General features: G+C 30.7%; 1 protein-coding gene across 1 annotated transcript; it reads left to right on the forward strand.

The window, feature by feature from the left end:
* Window positions 1–8,239: 8,239 nt before the first annotated feature.
* Window positions 8,240–21,267, forward strand: LOC106669731 (GTPase-activating protein). The gene is made up of 18 exons (XM_014399412.2): window positions 8,240–8,445; window positions 13,685–13,805; window positions 13,885–14,077; window positions 15,069–15,293; window positions 15,351–15,514; window positions 15,572–15,740; window positions 15,813–15,961; window positions 16,045–16,246; window positions 16,308–16,419; window positions 16,481–16,587; window positions 16,660–16,818; window positions 16,875–16,948; window positions 17,229–17,335; window positions 17,735–17,859; window positions 18,992–19,110; window positions 19,168–19,313; window positions 19,372–19,543; window positions 19,617–21,267. Exons 1-18 carry the CDS (start codon window positions 8,391–8,393, stop codon window positions 19,690–19,692), a joined length of 2,475 nt encoding a protein of 824 aa, XP_014254898.1. The 5' UTR covers window positions 8,240–8,390; the 3' UTR covers window positions 19,693–21,267.
* The last annotated feature ends 713 nt before the right edge of the window (window positions 21,268–21,980 follow it).

Raw genomic sequence — 21,980 nt, forward strand, 5'->3', positions numbered from 1 at the left:
AATAAAAACCATTTATAAAAATACTGTTGAAAATTATATTTGAATTGAGGGATATTTTACCTGTCTTGTTTTAAAACCGAAAGTCGAAAATGCCACGATTGTTCCCCCTGAGTCATTAATCGTGGAAATAGGTCACGATTAACAGTTCTGTTCCATATAATTCGCATTGAAAATTTATCAGCCATTCCAATTAAAGAGCTCATTCATTTATTCGACAATGGAATAGTAGCGTATTTGAAGGTCAGAATGCGACAAAGGACCGTTATCAGACTCATTAATATTCCAATTGTGCCTCTGTTACAACTACAACCTCAATATGCGACTTGTAAGTGACAGTTTCGTACCCGTGAATGGGCAAACCGTTCATTTTCCCAAATGGTTTCCCGTGGAGATTACGGTGGAATTTACGTAAAAGACACGAGTAAACAAGGTTGAGGCCAGCCTAGAAATAAAATTAGTCACGTTTCCCTTATCTGCATGGATTACCAAAACAAGAAAATAATGTCACATTTTATGATATAAACTGTAAGACCCTATTTTCTCTATAAACTTTTAACAACTTGACATACTCTTAATAATAAAAAATAAATGTATTTTCAGTTCAAGAAAGTATTTCTTTTTTAACTTCATTGTTTTCTTGTCTAACAAAAATTTAAACTGCTGAAAATGACTGTACAAAATTTTACAAGACACAGTACTTTTAAAAGAATGTTTTAGTCTCTAAATAAATCAAAAATATATCAACCAAGGGTTTCAATTTTAATTTTAAAATTGCAATATAAGAGCTGAGTGGGTTTTATCACAAGAAACATGTTTGTACATGTATTCTTTTATCGAAATGACAGTTCATCGACTCGCAGACCACCAGCAGCCGAGATTAATTTAATCTATAATGTACAAACGACACAGTTGATTAGCGAAAATAAACAGTAAAAAAACAGTGGACCAGTTTAAAACAGTGTTAAAATTTCTAGTCATTTAGCGAGAGAAAAATCAAAATTTAACAATTTTTTTTGTTCTATTATTTTATGAGTTGGTAGAATAATCAAATACAATAAATTTTTACTGGTTAAAAATTTAAATTTTCTGATAATGTGATAATGATAAATAGTCAATATAATTCAAACATCTTTAATTATTAACATATAGAATCTTCTTTTTATACACATAAACATAAACGAGAGAATGAATACCACAAATTTGGAACACCTCTCTAGGCTCTAGGAATTTTTGAAAATAATAAAAAATTAGGAAAATTGCATAAATAATGTATATTAAAATTGCTGAAAGGTTCACAAGGCAAAATAAAATTATCATTGTAATTGTTTAATTATCCGTTAGGTAGTTTTTGTACCCACATAATTACTTACATTCAAGTAAGCAATTTGACTATATTTTTTAATGATAAATAGTTGTGTTTAAACTTTTTCGTTATTGTTGTTTACCTACCAACCTCATGGGGAAAAAGAAAATGGAAACTTGTGTTCAATAAACATATTTATGAAATTTTCTTAATTTTTTAATACTTTCAATAAATTCTAGAGCCGTCATTTTTTGAAGTCTTCCAAAGTTGTGTTACGAATTTTTCTTAAAAAAATATTGTTTCGGAAAAAAATTAAAATATTTGAGGTTCTCATTTGAAATTAAAAAAGTGACGTCGACGTCAATTAGAATTAATTACAGACAGATGTTGCTTTGTAGATTTAAAATTTTAAATTGAAGTCTCATTTAATGACAAAATAAAAGAGAAAACTTTTAAGAACTTTTAAGAAAAGCTTTTAATGACGGATTTATGGATATATCATAAAACTTCATGAACCACTTAGGCTCTTCGTCCAATATCCATTTTGCCCATTTGGTGAAATGGCTCGCTTATTTCTGACAGTGAACCTATCAATTTCCAGAATGGTAAAGCAGTTTGGCAGGAGTAAAATAAAGTTTTAAGTCTATCGGGTTCGACGGAAGATTCTCAAAAAAATTTGAAATAGAAGATGAATCCATTCCAGAAATATAGTTTTATTCCTTCAACACGGACCGTTCAGGTCTAATTTCACCCTCTTCGGGACCATATATCCTTCCGTTTTAGGAACACCCTCGTTTTAACCCAATCTGTCAGCTGCCGTTCGTCTCCGAAATATGTATTAATTACCCTTCCTTCCTGTAAATTACAGACGGTTATATATTTCGTCGGTAATTAACTTGCGTCGAGAGGTCATCAAAAATACGTTGTCAATCAAAAGAAACCATGTTAAACTTCAACCTGGGTTTTATAAACAATTTATCTATAGGTAAAATTATCGGATTTCACTTCGGTCAAGCGGGCTATAGTTAGATTGGGCCGAGAAGGCCTGGCAAAGAATAAAAAACAGTTTTGGTGAAATTTATCTCATGTTTAAAAATATATGATTATGAGTGGATTGTAACTGTTGTACGATTTGCGTGACGAGAGTACTTCTTACAAATCCGATACTTGCTTGACAGAAAATGATTTTAAAAAATAATGCAGTGCTAAAATTATGTATTTGGTTATCAATTTTCATTGGAGGTCGAAATTACTGCCACAACGATTATTATTATTATTATATATCAAGAAATACAACAATTAGCATTGATAAAAATATTTTGAAACACACCCCCACTGATTCATCATTTCACCATTCATATTATTATAAAACGATCTCTCTCGCTCTCTCTCTCCTCTCTCTCTTCCTCCTCTCTCTCCCTCCTTCTCTCTCTTTCTTTCTGTCGTTCTTGTTACTCTATATTTCTCTCGTTATTTTTCTGTCTCTCTCTAATTCCCTTCTTTCCCTTTATCTTTCTCATGAATATGCATCACAATTATTTCAATTAATTATTCTTTTTATGTAAGATCATGGTTCGAAACGATAGATCAAGTGGTTAGAGCAGCGGCGTATTGAGACGAAGGTCGTGGGTTCGAATCCCGCTCGTGACATTAACTTTTTCATCTCAACCAAGACCTTACATAACAATAATAATTAATTGAAATAATCAATAAGGTCAATTAGACCACTAACATAAATGGATTAATATATCATAATACTGTTATTTTTTATTTTATTACATAGAAATTTAATTTTTTGCATTAATTTTGTAGTATATTTGTATTTATTAATTAACTAGCTTTAACCCACGACTTCGTCTCACGGGACTTTGTTTAAATGTTGGTACCTTTCTAATGGGATACAGTGCTATTATGACTTTCTAATATAATGTCTCGATTCTTAAATTCTTCCAATTTTCAGTTCATTTCTGTCTATACATGGTAAAAATTGTCCATATGATATCCTTGGGGATGGAATTTCAAGAAATCCTCTCTTAGCAGCTATCCATGTAATTAAATTTAGGGAATGCTCTGTCGAAATTTCAGCCCTTTAGATACAGCGGTTTGATTTGTGCGTTGTCTGTCAGTCGGACACGAACTGTTGTATAGATTACATAAGAATTTCCAAGGTTTTAAGAATTTTATGAACAACGATGGATACAGATTACAAAAAATCGCTCGTAGTAATATTATACTGTGATCAATACATTATACTATTTTATATAAACTATACTTATATATATATATATATAGGCATGCACTTCATACCTCTATATTTAAATTCTATTTTTAATTCCACTTATATTTTTTGAGTGATAATCATTTTAATATATTGAAGGTTGGGGGGTTTTGACATATCCTGCTATATACAACTTGGGATATAAATATTTCTTATTGTTTGCATTACTTGTATGAGATAGGAGAAAGGAAGTCTTTTTATTTTTTTCTATCCAACCGCATCGAAAAGTATTTGAATAACGGGTTAAGGTAAAATCAGAATCTTTTCGTCATTTGGCCAAAATTATGTCTCATTTTATGTTAATATGGTTCCATGTTGCCTTATTCCTAAATCTAAGCGAGGAATTTGTGTATACGGCCCGATAAAAACAGGATATTGCACTTTTATCCATCGGCTAGGATCTTATCCGCCCTGAAACAAAACGCGACCGGAAACGGCCGGCTAACTATTACAGCAAAATAGGAGAGAGAAAGAGACATCGAGAGAGGGAAAAATAAACTAAGGGGAAAAACAATAATTATCGTGGAAACGCGGGTTGCGTCCGTTTTATCTCAGATCGTCACTCGTTGGGTCTCCGGTTGTAAATTTAGTCCGGAAGTAAACTGAAAAGGGAGGAGGAGTGGTCGTTCCATGCGGATGTGAATGGGACCTAGTGGGGAAACATACTCCGATACACACCATTCATAACATTTTCAGGAAACAGGATTGCCACGGTCGTCAGGAAATTTCCCCGCGGGTCCTTCCCTCCACCGGCCCACAGCTTTTTTCCTTCACGCCTCAGACCAAATACGAGCTTTTTTGAGTAATTTACGGAAACAAAGACCTAAAAATTGACTGAATTAATTCAAACCTTAATCATCACAATTGTACTCGATCTTGTGAAGAAAAATGTTACTACATGTAATACTTAATGTTATTAAATATTCCTAATAAAAGAAATAGACATATAATTTAAAAATGAATGTACCAACACCAAAATATCTTAAAAAATGATAATGTTACAGGTCTATCATGTTTCATTCACGTTTTCATAAAATTTATTTAATTATTATACTTTAAAATAAAATTCGTCAAAACACAGAAAAATCATTTAATGATAGAATAAATTTTAGCTGACAATTTATCACCAGGTTCTGCTCTTAATAACGCATTAAGAGCAAAAGCAGAAAATAAATTTTTAATTTTAACCTATCATTAAATGATTTTTCGGCATTTTCGTAAATTTTCTTTCATACCGTCATAATTAAATTTTTTTTAATTAAAACTCATGAATTTCTGATCTCGTTTTATTTGGTTTACATTAAAATAAGTATATTGTAATTAATGCAACGATAAAAAATACATGTAGATTGAAATAAACGACAAAATAATTCGGGCGTCCAGCTTTTTTTGTCTTTGAGTGTATAAATTTTAAAAATGTAAAATATATCTTAAAAGAAAAAACATCCAAGATTAAATTGGTTAGAAAAAGTATAAATAAACATATAAAAAATAATGTAAATGTACAAAAGTATAAAAAAAATTTTTGCGATATATAGTAACATTATAGGCATATATAAAAAATAAAATGTAAAAATAAAACCAAACAACGTCGTGATATCATAGGTGATAAAGTTGGGTACCTAAAAGAATAAAATAAATAAATTTAAAAAATAAAATAAAAAGGCACATTAATGGGATGTGAAGGTGTGGAAAATATATGAATAATACAGAGCTCTCAAGACCATGCAATATATTGTTCATGACCTACATTTTAAATAAATTATATTATAAAATGAAACAGCAAAACTATTTCCTTATATAAAAATTTATTGAACATATTGAATATATGCAGAATTTATGAATTTGTGTCTCTCATAGAAGTTACCCAGTAACAACTTCTTTTCACTGAAACCTCGTCAATTTTTCACTCATTGAGAAGGGCCCGGGTCGACTTTCGCTTCAATCGTCTTGGAGGATTTTTTAGTATGGTTGGATGTGATATCTGTCCTACTAGAAAATTATGGTGGATGTTCAGTGTTTGATGGAATTTTTATAGCAGGTTTCGTTGAGACATGTACAAACGGAATATGTAGGTCATTATGAATAGGGTTTGAAACATAAAAAGAAGTATTTACAATTTGACGGAGAATTTTAGACTGAATTGATTGGAGACGTTCGGAATCCTTGGATGAGCCCCATACCAGAGAGGTCGTATTTTAAATTAATTTATAGAAACATACTAAACTATTTGCCGTTGAGATTACTAAATATAACTATTAAATTTAAAATTTTAAATCGTGCCTGCTCCATAATCAATAATTTAAATATTAACCTCTTCAATTCAGTTCTGTCAGCTTAAAAAAGAAAAACTTTACCCTTTCCTTATTATAGCTTTCTCTTTCTCTATCAATTTACCATCAGTCACATACAGTAAAGAATTTATACAAAACAGCCGACAGCTGTTTTTAAGAATTCCACTTGATCTTAATGAAATTGCAATAAAATGAATGAACGGCACGAAAACAGCCTTATCAGTTTACGATTTTTTATTTTTATTTTTATTTGCTCTTTTAAGCTAGTCAACATTTATCGTCTTTATTATTCAAGATTCAATGTCAGCACTTACACGTTACACATTTTATTTGCAACACAAACACTACTTTCTAAATTGGTTTCTATGAATGAACTCTTTATTCAATAGTGTTTCAATCAATTGACGCATTTGCTGATAAAAATGTTCAAAACGTAAAACGATACATTAAAATATATCTAAATTTCATTAATCATTTCTCTACGATTGCTAATAATTAAACAAACTGAAAGGCTAAAAATTCAATTTCAAATAAGCCGGAAAATTAAATTAAATTTTCAATTTCATTAAACTGAGCATTTGAAGCATACGAGGGATTTAAACATAACAACTTATATTTTTAATTATCATCGTTTCATTTTGCTATGAAAACTTCTGTTGGTTCAAAGTACGATAGCCAAAATAATAATTATTTGTTCAAATGTCAGTACGCTTTTGGTTAACCCGTGACTAGGATTTTTTGCTTATTTCTTTTTAAATTGTGTTTGTTTGGAAGTCTTTTAAATTTTAACCTGATGATTGGACATTTTCAACAATGCGATAACATTGGTTTGACCTTAAAGGTTTTTAATTTATCAAAGTTGTTTTCTTTTTGACTAGTTAGGTTTGTTTTTTAAAAAATATTGTTTTCCACGGAACTGTTGCTAACAACTCCGGTTGTTAGGTTTATATAACTTTTAGATTTATCCTTAATTTTATAGGCTAATTAAAACTGATTCCTGTGTGTCTTTTAATACATTTTAGAAAACTGTTGTTGAAAAATTACTAAATGATAAATTAATTTAATTAGTTTAACATGACATTTTATGTGACCCTCTTTACACATGGTTTTTATAATTAACGTTTTTTTACTACAAATATTAAACATCGTTTATAATTTTTATCACATGTTGGAACTGTACACGCGCTTATGCTGATGAAGTAGGCCAATATTTTTGATCACACTGCAAACTGATTTTGGTTGAATAACGATATAACGAGAATGTTGTGTAACAATTTTTTTAAACTACATACAGGTATCTCATACATTAGAAATCTTAATATAACAAATAATAAAATTTACGTCATATTCAATTTAAAAATTTTTCTGTCGCTCCTCAACATCCTTTACGTGTTTCTTTTAATTGCTAGTATGATAAATCTTGCCTATTTCGCCATTACTATTTGCACTGAATAGAAACATTTTAAACTAAACATATATTTCAATTTTTCGACAATCTGCGTGCACTATGTTTGTTCCCGTTTAATTTCTGCCATTTTAATTTATGTATACAATTACTGTATATTACAATTATAAGTAATTTTTAACAATTCGCGTCTTTTTTTTTTAATTTCGTTTTTATTTGTTAATCACAAATTATGGCAAATTTGCAAGTGTTACTGGTAAATGTAAATATCAAGGTATTCATCTCGCATTTTTAAATGTTGATGAGAGTGGCCAAAATTTTTGTACAGGTTGGGAAAAAAAAATATTCGTAAGAATTAACGTTAATCAGGTTTTCTTTATGCCATTTTGTTTATTATGATTTTAAGAATATTTTTAATTACAAATCTGGAAAATCTTACAAATTTGTATTCATTTTTAAAATTTGAAAATTGGAAAGTCTGTCCGAACTTGTATTTATTGTTGGGATTGAATATATTCAAATATATTTAATTATATTACATTTAATGTTTAAAATATTAATTAATTATCCCTCTCTCTCGCTCTCTATCTCTCTCTCCACTCTCTCTCCACTCTCNTCTCTCTCTCTCTCTCTCTCTCTCTCTCTCTCTTCTCTCTCTCTCTAGTTATCATTATTTAATATATTATATGCATATATTAATTTATTTATTGTAAGTATGAGAATTCATAATTTGAATGTATTTTTAGTCGTTTATTTCAATTATTGTAAATTTGTTATAATTTGTAATTTTCGGTATTGATGTCACATTCATTATATTGATTAGGTCGACCAAAAATATTGGATAGGCTGCAAAAAGATATTGGTTGAATAACAACTGTTTGTTTAAACTTTTTTTCTCTTTTTTACATTTCAGTGTGTATTTCTATTGAGATTAAAGAGCGGATGTACGCGGATTTCGCATTAATCTGAGTTCGGTCGTGGTGAGGACGAGTCGTGTCGAAGTGGGGAATATTTTTCCCCCCGCCGTTGGCAGCCGTGGTCGATCCATTCATTACCGTAGCGGACGGACAGCATGTTGTAGGCAGTCGCTCGGCGCTGGCTGATCCAAAGATGGCCGAAGTCAAACGTAAAGTCCGGGTCGAGGAAAGGTTGAGGATTAAAATTGGTGAGTGGATTCGTCCGAGAGACGAGGAAAGAATTGCGTCTGAGGGGCCTCGGCCACGTCCCCGCCTCCGTTGTGAAACTCGAAAGGAAGTGCTTGTGCAATGTGAGGAGTGTTGTGCTTACACCTGGCCCTTTGTTTCCGGATTTTTCCAGTTTTAACGGCTTTTCCCCCCGCCCGGTCGGGCCTTTAACGTTTCGATCCAGGATAATCCGTAAGTACAAGAAAACCCTTTCGGCGGATCGATCTGGGGTCAGCGAGGGCCTAACCTGCCCCCTGGGCTACCAGGCGAGGGAAACCGTTCAACCCCCGCACCTCGCGCCCGACCCTATTGGGGATTTAAATATAAAATATCTAGTTTTACGAGGTTCCTCAAAAGCTGGATTTTCTAAACATAGACCCTGATGAAAAAGTACCAAGTAGTGCTCGCCCCATTTTAAATAACGTCTCGGATTTTTCACTCGTTTTTACTTTTTCATTCACAAACACTCAAAAAAAAAACAAAAAAACAGCAATATCTTAAAAACTTCACATGTCCAATCAAAATAGTCGAAGAGGAAGCAGGAGTTATCAAAATATTGTCTAGTCTCAGTATTGACATCAATGTGCTATCTGTAAAGTTAGAAGTTACCTAAATTACATTACTCAAACAATTATTTATCTTTCCTTCCTTCACATTTCAATAGCATCTGTTTTATCAGGGTTTCAAACATAAACGTGTTTTTTCAATATTTTCTCGTTTCTTAAAAACAACAAATGATGGAATACCTTGACTAAATCCTTATGTCAAAACACTAAGTCAAAATGTATAGGATAATTGAGAGAGAAATGTTATTGTTGACAATAAAACAGTTTCATGGATATTAAATACTTCATAAATAAATTTTCAGTTTGGTTAAAAAACAAAATGATCTTCCTAAATGCAGAAACGATAATTATTTATTTGATTGTGTCTAAGTCAGACAGAAGAGTTGAGTTCTCCAAGATTAAAACTTGTCAAATTAGAAAAATTGGAAATTAGAAAAAAAACGCACAGTTTCATTGATGTTTAATATTTCATTGATAACTTTGCAGCTTCGTTAAAAAACGAGCTATCTTGATACATGCATCAGTGGTTATTATTTGTTTGATTGTATCTAAAATTGTAAGTCCAGACACTTGAGTCGAGCTCTTGAAGATTGAGACTTGTCAAATCAAAATAATTGGGATTTAAGAAATTTTATTGTTGACAAAAACACATTTTCATGTATATTTAAAATTTATCAAAAACTTTTCAGTTTGGTTTAAAAAGAACGAGTTGATCTTGCATCAGCGATAATTATTTATTTAAATGCATCTAAGTCAGACAGTAGAGTTGAGTTCCCCAAGATTGAGGCTTGTCAAATGAGAAAAATTGGACTTAAAGCATTTTATAGTTGACAATAAAACCCAGTTTCATGGATATTTACTATTTCATCAATTACTTTTCAGTTTAGTTAAAGAAAATCATCTTGCTTCACGCATCAATGATATTTATTTGATTGAATCTAATTCAGACACAACAGTTGAATTCCCAAGATTGAGACTTACCAAATTAGAAAAATGGGGCTTAAAGAATTTTTTGTTGACATTAAAGCACACACTTAAGGCATTAGTGCCAATTATTCATCTAATTCAATTAAATTTTCGACTTAAGAATTATCACTAGTATAACAATTTATCACAAGTGATTTATATTATTCATGATTTTTTTTAATCACCTCTGATATTTCAAGGTTTCAAGTTAGCTTAATAACAACAAAAGGCCTGTCTTGGCTGAAACCTAAACATAAAGCGTTAAGTCAAAGCACATGTAGAGAGTAACACACTTTTTTTTAAAGTGGATATTTCACTTTTTAATTTTTTTTTTTTTTTAACAGCTAAAATTGGTCATTCTTATTGCAGGCATTAGTGGCAGTTATTTATTAGTGAATATGAAAAATATTGTAAATTTATTTTAGTTAAGAAGGAAAGGAACAAAAAGAAAAGAAGTAATCTCGCCTACATCTAAACATAAACACTAGGTCAGAAACTTCTATTATTAGGATAAATTGTCATACTCAATTAATTATATCCAATTTTTTTTGAAATGATAAAATATAGCTACATACGTAGGCTGATAAAATAATTAAAGTTAGTAAATTGTCATATTAAAATAATTAGAATTTAAAAAAATGTGCAGAATTGTAATTAAAGTAACATTTATTTTTTATTTCAATTTAATGGAATTAAGTTGTTAAAAACCACAGCTTATCACAAGAGTACATTTTTCATTAATTGTTTGACCTTTACTGGTATTTTAAATTTTTCCGTTAAAAAACAGCTAAAGATTGTCTTGACATCAATGGCAATTATTTCTTTACTAATGTCTAAAATAGAGTTAGAAACTCTAGGATTAAGATAACATCTAATCAAAATAAATATGCTTAATGAAAAGGTTTGTTTTAGTCACATTGAGATAACTATCAAATTTGAATTATTTGGAAATTGGACACGGTTGTATAAAGTTTTTAGTATGGTAAAAATATCAAATGATAGCCAGTCTTCAAACGAACACTAGTGGCAATTATGTGTATTTTAACATCCAAAAACACTGCATTGGGCCAGCAACCTGTCTACTACAGTAAAAAGAACTGCTGATTTAAAAAAAAAAAAAACCTTAAAAAAGGTCGAGGATAGCCACTAATTGTAATACATTCTAAAAAATATCCCGAACGTGAATTTTAATACAAACACCAGTGCCAGTTATTCTTGTATTAAGACAATTTGGATAAAATTTCATTAATCGTAAGCATTATTAAAATAAACGAGTGCAGTAGAACATTCAGTTAGTAATTACGTACTTTAAACCTAGACAAATTTGCTTTTTATCTTGTTTTCTTTTATATTTAAGTTTTTTAAAATTATTTCATAGAATATTTATTTTGACACTTTGACATGGCTTTCTAAAGTTTTCAGTTTGCTTAAAAACATTAAAACAAAAACCAATTTTTATTGGCTGGGATTGTATCAGTTATTTAAATTTGTAATAAGTAAAGCATAAATTTTAACTCAAACCTCACATGAGGACGTCTAGGATTAAAACAACTTTTTTTTCTTTTTCTTTTTCTTTCTTAAAGTTTTTAGCTTGCCTAATAGTGAGAAAATATTGAAAGTCGTGCTATAATTGGTATTATTTCACCTAAAACAAACATTTGATATCAAACATGTATTGTCAAACATACTGTTTCATCGGATTACCGCATTTGTGATTACAAAAAAATAATATAGGTGCACATTGTTGATTAAAGTAGAAATAAAAATAAAGTAAATTCTACAAACAGAAATATTTTTTATGAATTAGTTGCTTTGCATAACATTTTACCTTTGTCTATGTTGTACTTTCTTTTACTATTGTTATTAATTATATCTAGATTATGTTTCTTGATTTTAATTTTTCTTTAATTGAAAGTTGTTTTGATATTCCTTTGAATGCTTAAAATAATCAAACAAACAACTTGTAAGTTTATGGCAAAAATTTTATTTAAAATAATCCCCCCCCCCAAAAAAAAAAAAAAAAAAAAAAATTACAATACGTTAAGATCAATGGAAAGTAAGGGAAAATACATTAGTTTCAATCGTATAAAGTTGATTGATTAAATAATTATCTATTAGTGTTTTTTCCTGATTACACATATAAATTCAACCATCTATCCTTGTGTCAGACTTAAATAGCACAGTGTTCTATTGAAATCTGAGGTCTTTGAACTGCAGATCATTTTTATTTTTTAAAGACAAAAATAAATAAACATTTGATCAATTGGCTCCATTCTATTACAGTCATGTTTCTTGTTATACAATTGAAAATTAATGTTAATGTTACTAACGTAAATCAATTCTGGAGCGATAGTTTTAAACTTTAATTTATTTATTCTCTAAATTGGCATTTTTGTCTTTGCATTCAATTTCATTGTTTCAAATTGTAATAAAATATGTTTTAGCTGCATATTTTGTTTGTGACCTGAGAATTTTCATTTCATTTCGCTTTCGTTAAATATAATTAAAAATTTCTAGTAAAGAAGCACTACTTAAGGAATTCTTACGGATAGTCATGGGCTTGGGTAAATGTTTTATCAAAACAAATCTTAGATCAACTTGAATACAAAAACGACATTATTTTCAAGTTTTAATCATTTGCTCTTTTTAACATAAATTAAAGTTAATCTAAATTGATTATTAAATTTTATCACTGTATTCAATGTAGGTGTAATGATTCATAGAAAACTGGATCATTGATATGAATTATGCCTACAAGACATTTGATAATACATATAACATTTCAACATAAAATAAGTCATTTAAATTAATTGTCATTCTATTCTTATTTGACACAAGTGGTTTTTTTTTATCCTGATGTTCCAGTGATAGTATTTTCTCTGTTTATTTATTGACCAACTTCTTTCAGCCATGCCTTTAAAGGAATGTTTATGAGATTGCCTTATATGGGCTTGTACTCATTTTTCAATTGCCTCAAAACATCATTGAACAAAATATATATATATAGAAATATTTTTATCAGTACTTGTACTTATTACAGAAAAAATCATTTATATATATTTTTTTAAATTTTTTTATTTTTTTTTTTACTTCTGTATTCCTGCAAAATAAAACAAAGGATGTGTGCAATAATCATAAAAGCGATTAGAATTGTTATTTGTGGAATGTTGTTTTTGTTCAGGGCAGAGTAATTGATTCAGAAATCATTTATATTAATTATCATTGCCCTCGTATCTGTTGATCAGTAATCAAGCTTTTGTTGGCATTTGGATCATCTTGTCTCCCAAACAACTGTTCACCCTTGTATGGACATTAGATGATACTCAGACAAAATCATTTTTATTGTACAAAAAAAACTCCAGTATGTTAATTAGGCGAAAGTAGAAAAATAAATCCATTCACAGCACTTCCTTACGGTTAAATACAATAGTTGTTTTGTTTAAATTTTTTGTTGAAACAATTTTACCTTAATATTTTATAATATATAGTTAGTTTTAACTGTGAAACATTGTGGTGTGATGTTCAGTCTGACCAAAATAGGTTTGCCTTATGGCAGGTTTTGACTGACATTTTGGCATTTTACTATCTGACAGGCAAAAAACAACAAGAATAGTCAATGTTGATCTAACATTAATTTTTTTTAGCACATTATTTCTATTAGTCAATAACAATTTATTTTATGATAAAGGAGAAGCCAAAAATTTGCCTGCCCGGAGCCATGGATCAGGAGTGGAAAGGGATGTGTATTGTGCACTCTCTTTGGACCAGGAAGAGATCTTTCGAACATCCACCATAGATAGAACCCTTAAGTAAATATATATATTCATTTTTATATAGTATATAAATATATCTATACTATGTGTTATTTAAAATTTTATTTTATTTCAGCCCATTTTTTGGTGAAGAATTCCAATTTATTGTTCCAAGGAAGTTTAGGTATTTAAGCGTGTATCTATATGACAGAGACAAAACAGAAAAAGTGATAGGGAAGGTAGCGATAAAGACAGATGATTTGCAAATGTACCACAACAAAGATCACTGGTTTCAAATTAAACATGTAAATCAGCAAACAGAAGTACAGGTAAAGTGCTTTATTCCTCTGTTAACACCTTCACTGCCACCACATACTGGAACAAAGAGTGCCTAGTGTCATGTATTCAAATTTACACAAAATGAATATTAATGCATGTCCATATCAGGAGAAATATTTTTAAAAATTTTAACTGGCTTTTCAACACCTAAAAAAATTTTTTTTTTCGCCGTATGCTTTTTTCATTTATTGTGAAGCAATTGCCTGAGAATGAACGGCCTGCTGTAGTAAGTGCATTTCCGTAAAAAATTATATATCTTTTTAATTAATTTTTCTCAATCAAAAATTAGTTTTGCAAATGAACAACTGGAAATATCCAAATTTTACATTTATAATATAAAGATCATACAAAACTTTCCCTTCAAAATCCTGATTGCTCAAATAAATGAAGATTTCATACAAGACTCCTGAAAACAAATAAATAAACAGATTGAATTATACAGAAAAACAATACAATATATACACGACAATTTACTAATAACAGCCTGGAAATATGTGTGGTGTTTAGTGACAGTTAGCCATTGATTATTGAAAGATCATGAGGTGTGGTCTGGTGTGATGTAGGTTTTAGAAAAGCATTTTCTTTATCATGCCAACGTTTTGATCTCAATAAAGATCGAAGCATTGGCATAATAAAAAAAATGTTTTTCTAAAACCTATGTCACACCAGACCGCACATCATGATCTCCCAATAAAGACTGGAAATAGTTGAAAACTTACTCACAAAGCTCAATAAAAAATTGAGGTTTTGCTCAAACCAAATGTACTTACATGAAAGTTGCGGTCTAACTGAGAGCCACACACATTTTCAAAGCCTTACCCTAAGTGCTAGGGTGAGAAAACACAATAGAGATAGAAAAGCAGCACGGTAATAGGTACGGTCCTAGGATAAATGATCCTAGCTCTGTACCTGCTACATCGCTGGCAACCAACGTGTTAAAGAGATGCTTTGTAAAATCCGATATTCTTGATCATTTCACAGGGTAAAGTTCACTTAGATATTAAATTTGAAAACGGATTCGATCCACTGTCTGAAAAGCTGACGGTAAAAGTATCGGAGTGTAGTGACTTGACACTGAGCCATGGAAGCTGTGATCCATTTGCAATGGTTGCTGTCAGATTGACATCAGGAAGAGTTGACACCCGAAGAACAAAAGTCAGGAAGAAAACAAACTCCCCCATATTCGATGAAAGCTTTACATTTGAGGTTAATTTTTTTGTTCACATCTTGAGTATATGTATATATAAATAGACTTTATTACAGTTAAACAGTTCTGGTCGGGGCAGTGATAGCAGATATAATATCGCTGGGCATGACGGCAATTGGTGTGAACTTGTTGTAACTCTTTACCACGAAAGCGGCAGCAGTAATATCTTCCTGGGTGAAGTTAGAGTTCCTCTGCAACCGAGCATGCAGCAAAGCGCATGGTATGTTTTAAAATTAAAATAGGAACTTAACATTATTAAATCAAATAATCATTAAAGGTACCTTCTCCAACCGGGAAAACGGTGTCCTGGAAAAAGCAAAGCTGCCCCAATATGTTCTGATATCGGATCTCTTAGATTAAAAATTCATTACACAAGAGATTATGTATTTGACACGCAAATGTATGACACACTTCGTAAGCTCATTCTCCAGTCTTCTTCCATTCAGGTATTTTTAGTTGTATTTTGTAATGTAATAATAGATAAGTGTAATATTAAACTAAAGATTCATTACTTTCAGCCGATTTCGGCCAGTGCTTGCTTCATGTTAGGTGAGGTGATTTTGAATAAAATGGACATAGCCCAGCCTTTGGCCAGGCTATTTTTACACCATGGTTTGATTGTACCTGTGATAAAAGCTTTAGCAACTTGGGAGTTGAACAAAACGACGTAAGTATTTTAAATACATTAAGGTTAAGATAAAAAAATAATAAATTTTAAGGTACACTCAAATATGTATTATTTATTTGCAGGGATGCGAACACCATTTTTAGAGGTAATACGCTTGTCTCAAAAATGATGGATGAGACGATGAGATTAGCTGGTCTGCACTACCTCCACGAGACGCTCAGGCCATCTCTGGAGGTTGTGATTTCAGAGCACAAGTCCTGTGAAATAGACCCGACGAGGATTTCTGACAGCACGACCATTTGTACAAACCTCAACAACCTCAAAGTATGTTCAGTTGACAATTGTCGTAAGAAAAGGTAGTCTTAATTTTGAACATATTTTGCAGGAGTATGTTGAAAATATATTTGTTGCCGTTACCAGTTCTGCTCTTAAATGTCCCCCAGTCCTTTGCGAGTTGTTTCATGAACTTAGAGAATTAGCTACTTCTCGTTTTCCTGGTAATTGCAAAGAGAACCCATCCAATTAAAATATATATTTATAATAATCTTTTCATTCCAGATAATAAAGAAGTCAGGTATTCTGTGATATCAGGCTTTATTTTCCTAAGGTTTTTCGCTCCAGCAATTTTGGGGCCAAGATTGTTCGATCTGACGACAAAACATATAGTAAGTCTCTTACACCCTTTACTTATCAATATTATTTAAAAGATTTATAAAACTTTTCTTTTTTTCTTAAAGGATTCTCAGATAAATCGGACCCTTACTTTAATATCTAAAACCATCCAGTCTCTTTGCAATTTGGTGACATCTCGGAGGGCCACAGCTTGTAAAGAGCAGTATATGGGGTCGATGTACCAAGCATTTTACACCGATTCACACATAACTGCCGTCAGACAGGTAAAATTGTTGTTATGACTTAAAATAACTTAAATGTAATTTTTTTCTTTTTTCAGTTTTTAGAAATTATTTCTGCTTCATCGGTCCCTTCGCAAGATAGCCATGATAGCCCTGTTATCCTGAAAGAAGGGTGTGTACTTTGATTTATTTATGTTATATATTTTCAAATCTAGTTTTGTTATATAGCTATTTTATAACAAAAATTATAGCTTTATAAATAATTTTTATTTTTAATTGCAATGCCTAAAGGAAGGAATATGTCGCTAGCTATGGGTAAGATAAAAAAATTAACAAATTTAGGTCTTACAGTCTTAAACGGTCTTAATTAATTAAATTATTTGTCCACCTATTGTATAAATACGAAAATTATTTTTTTATCATTTTAATTTATTTTATTTTAACTATTTCAGGCCAATGATCAAGAGAGCTCAAGGAAGGAAAAGATTTGGGAGGAAGAATTTCAAACAAAGATATTTTACTTTGACAACTCACGATCTCACTTATGCCAAACAAAAAGGTTTGTGCAATTTATGAATTGTTTCTTTTTTGTTGAAATATTGTCAGCATGAAATTAAGATTAATCCTTGTGTTTTATTATGGTTTTATTACATCAATGGTATTTCTTTATTTCCTAATACCTATTTCTTAAATATAGACCATTGTGTTCCTTCTACATTACGATGGTTGTTGGAGGCAAAAATTTCCAAACCCAGCTACCACCAAAGATTTTCTTTTTAACCAAGATTTTGAGGTCATTAGTTTTTAAATAATGTAACTGAAACTGTCATTACGCTTTTGAAATTAATGTATTTGCAGACTTATCGTATTATTACAAATTCAACATTTAACAATTTTTAATTGTTCATGCTTGAGTTGTACTCATTCTTCAATGTCTAATTGTCATCTTTAATTTCAGGTAAAGAACCACTTTGTAAAATACCCTTGTCTGATATTTTAGCAGTTGAAAGAGTTCACCATGACTCTTTCAGGAAAAGCAACATGTTCCAAATTGTCCAACCTCACAGGGTTCTTTATGTTCAGGTTTGTCTAATTGTTCTTAATGTATTATTATAGATCTAATATACTGTGCATTTTTTAAACCAGGGGCTATCAAAATGTATCATTTTAGCACCCCACTGTTATCTGATGAGTTACTCGATATTCCACCCTCTTGTTAATCATACACTCACAATAATTTAATTATTTACAAATTCCACATTATGTATATACATACACATACATATTCACATGCACATAATTTATACAATTTCTACATGTAAGGACAAACCTCCATACCCGTAAGAAACAAACCAACATTTGACCCGCTCGCCCAAGTACCATCTTGAATGCTCATGCCTACTCACTCTCTGTAAGGGGCCAAGGCATGGTACTCTAATCAGAATGGCATACTGAGCAACCTTTCTTTTCAAACGCAACATCTTTGTGGGTTCCGTGACAGACGGGTATATCCGATCCTTAATTGGGTTAGCACAATCCTTTCCTTTAGTTTCAAACTCTCAGAGGGCTATTGTTCAGTTGTGCTTAAATTGCAAGAGCTCCTCGGCTGACATTGCCTCTAACAGTACTCTTAACTGCTCGCACAATATCACCAGGCCGGATCAAATTGTCCTAATATTTGCCACCTCATCTGCACGTCGATGCCCTCCAGTTTAACATGTTTGGGTACCCAGACAACTACCACATTTTTCTAAGGCACTCCAGCTCAGCATATCTCTCTCAAACGAGAACAACCAAAATCTGTCCTGAATTACTGACACTGTGCTCAGGGAGTCGATACGGACAAGGAATCCCCTCCCCCAGCACATACCAGAATGCATACAGTTCTGCCGGTTCTAGAGCTATCCGTAAAGATGAGGAAGAAACTAGTGAATTCCAATCTAAGTTCTAAGAACGCAGCAGTGTACACAATCTGGCTACACAGCAGTGTACACAATTGGACAAGCATGGCTGGAAGGGCCCAGGGCAGTGTCGGTCTATTTCCCAGATCGAGTACTATCCCCAGAGCCAAAGTGGCCCTCTCCTAGAGGTCGTATCCAAGTCCAAAGACCTGGCTATACTTATTCTTCAGGGTTGTGCATGTTAAGGGGTTGCCCGGATTGTTCTTAATATACTATTGTTATTTATTTATTTTTTAATATTAATATTTTTGCAGGCAAGCAATTGTGTCGAGGAGAAAGAATGGGTAGATATGCTTGCCAAAATGTGCTACACAAATCACCAAAGGTTACAAAGATACCACCCAGCAGCATATGTCAATGGGCATTGGCAATGGTAATTTTTTTTTTTTTTTAATTAACAATGTTGTAAGCAACTTTTTTAAAATTACAGCTGTCATTCTGTACAAGAAACTGCAGAAGGATGTAGCAAAGTTTCATCTAAGACTCAGCTTCACATGAACGTAGACTCGGACCGAGAGCTTGCAAGAGTGCATTCACTTATTGTGCAACACTTGGACAGGCTTCAAAATGCAATAAGTAAGACTGTTTTAATTCAATTGTTAAATTAAGACGACTTATTTACTTATTTTTCCAGATATATGTGAAACCAGATCTCAAAGGACTGACAACATAATAAACTGCATTTTGGAAGACAAAGGTCCCTGTCGAAATACATTATTGGCTTTAAGGGATGCTGCCCTTGAGCTACAAGCTGAAACAAGATTGTACCTAAGGATAACAGCCCGGGAAACAAAATATGGCAGCAAGTAAGTGCATTTTTATATATAGAGAAAAAAGATATAAACATGTTACTTTACAACTTGTTTTCTCTTCCAATAGGCAAGCACCAATTGGCGATGACAACTATTTATTATTGGCCAATAGGTTGGACACAGGAACACTGAGGAAATGTTGACGTTTACATTTACCCTCTTTTAATTTTAAGTCAAAACTTAAGTTTTTTAAAATTGATATTTTTAAATTATCATAAATTATTTTGGGTTTCCAGTGCATCTTCAGCATCACAATTTTTGTCCTTTTATGAAGTGTACCTTATTATTATTTTATTTTTAATTTATTATTTTCATGGATTATGTAGGTTTTTAAGTACATAGTACATAAAAGTTTTTCACTTTTCATAAATTTTTAAATTCTTTGGTGAAGATAAAATAGCCACCATTGATCTCATTGAGAAATTATAAGCTCTCTATACCTCTCTTTTTTTTCCTTTTTTTAAAATCAAATATGAAGAATAAAATACAAATGAAATTATTTAAATCCATGATTACAAACTTATATATTCTTCTATTTTCAATATTAAATCAAAGAGCCTTTTTATTACAATATTTAATTACTTACTAAACACATTCTTAGAATCTGTAAAAAAAGAAAAAAAAAATTTCAATGCCCAAATTAGAATAAGTTATTCTATACTGTTATTTTATACCTATAATAGAGTTGTGAGCTCACTAAAACTCATAAAAAGTGCATTACAAACACAAATTCCCACTTCTAAACCTAGAGCATTGGCCAAGACCTTAAAATTGAAGATTTCTAGCTCAATATTTATTCTTATATCATGACTTATTACATATTAAATGATATATAAATTAACCTATAAATATGATGTATTTTAATGGCCGTAGGCTCCAATATTTTTATTACTCTTTGTCTTCCTATAAATCTTAGATTCATGAAGTCTGCCTTCATCCAGTTTTTCATTGTTCTGAACTGTTGTTTGGACTACTAAATAACTGTTATATTTTATATCCTACTTAGGAATTGATATAGAAACAATTATGTATTTTGTAATGTTGTGGTTGTATTTTTTAAAAAAGTCCAGTTCTTATATTTAGCAAAATGTAATAGAATCTCATTAAATATTAGCTTGATACATTTCAAAAAATAATATTTTCTCCCTTTGAATTATAATAAATTCAAATTGAAAATATGTATTTGCATTAGACCATTGTTTCTTCCTCTAATGTCTTTCGAGTTGTTAAACTTTTGAACCATTTGAATCTTATTTTTTAATTCTCATCTGAAGTTGTTAACAAACTGTTAGTGTAAGCATTTATTGTGTAAGTTGTTTCAAAGTACAAAGGCGGTTTAAAATGAACGAGGGTAAAAACCATGCGTGATGGTCGGTCCTGAGACTTTCGAAGGCCAGCCTGTATTCGACTGATAATTTAATAATATATTGCACCTAATATTGTCTGTTAAGTAGGTATTATTCTATTTGTTGTTTTTCTCAGAAAAATACAAAAATTATATATTTAAAAAAACTTTTAATCTAATTTTTAAGAAAGTTGTCAGTATTTTATTGTTTATGGCCTACTTACTTTTGAACTGTAATACGGTGCTACAAAGTACAAACTGTTACGTTCTTGTGATCCTTTACGTTTTGTTTTGTGTGAAATGTTTGTTGAGTGCATCTTTTTATTATTTATTAATTTTTTTTTATAATCCACTTCAAAGAATTTTAAGATAAAACAAACTTGTTTATGTTTACCATTTTATTATTCTATTTTTAATATTTAACAAAAAAAAGTGTGTCTGTTTTTTTAAAATAAACTGCCAAATATGACTCACTTTGAAAATTGAATTTTTAAATGTTAAAGCGACAGAATGACACTTTATATCCTATTTATTTATTTATAAATAATTTATACACTTTTAAATATTTTTAAAATGCATATTTAAGATGTGATTTATCTTCTGAAGAATTTAGTTTATTTATATTTAATTTGTAAAATTATGTAAATATGTTTCATACTACCAAATTATGTTATTTTTTAATATTTTTGTTGTAAATACATCTGCTTAGCGCTTTAATTATTTTTTTTATTTAGCAGTTCCTGACTTTTTCCTTAACTAAAAGGGAATTTATTTTTTATAATGAAATAATATTTATTTATTTCCTGATGCATATCAAATTAAACTTTAACTTAAATATTTGAATGTTTATTGTCCGTAGGTTCGTATATTTATTAAATTATGTACTCACTTCAACTTATTATTTATGTTAAATGTTGTTTTTCTTTTTATACTGTATCTAGACTTTTTTTGGCATAGAGTTGATGGGTGTTGGTCTGCGAGCCTGTGAACTCATGCAGAACGGGCATAGGGTCACTTATTGGGTCTGTCACACTTGCAGGTTTGTTAAATAACTCTAAAGCACGTTTCTGCATTGTGCCATTTTCA

Source organism: Cimex lectularius, unplaced genomic scaffold (assembly GCF_000648675.2).
Source record: "Cimex lectularius strain Harlan isolate CLEC.00 unplaced genomic scaffold, Clec_2.1 scaffold8, whole genome shotgun sequence".
NCBI classification, from domain to species: Eukaryota; Metazoa; Arthropoda; class Insecta; order Hemiptera; family Cimicidae; genus Cimex; species Cimex lectularius.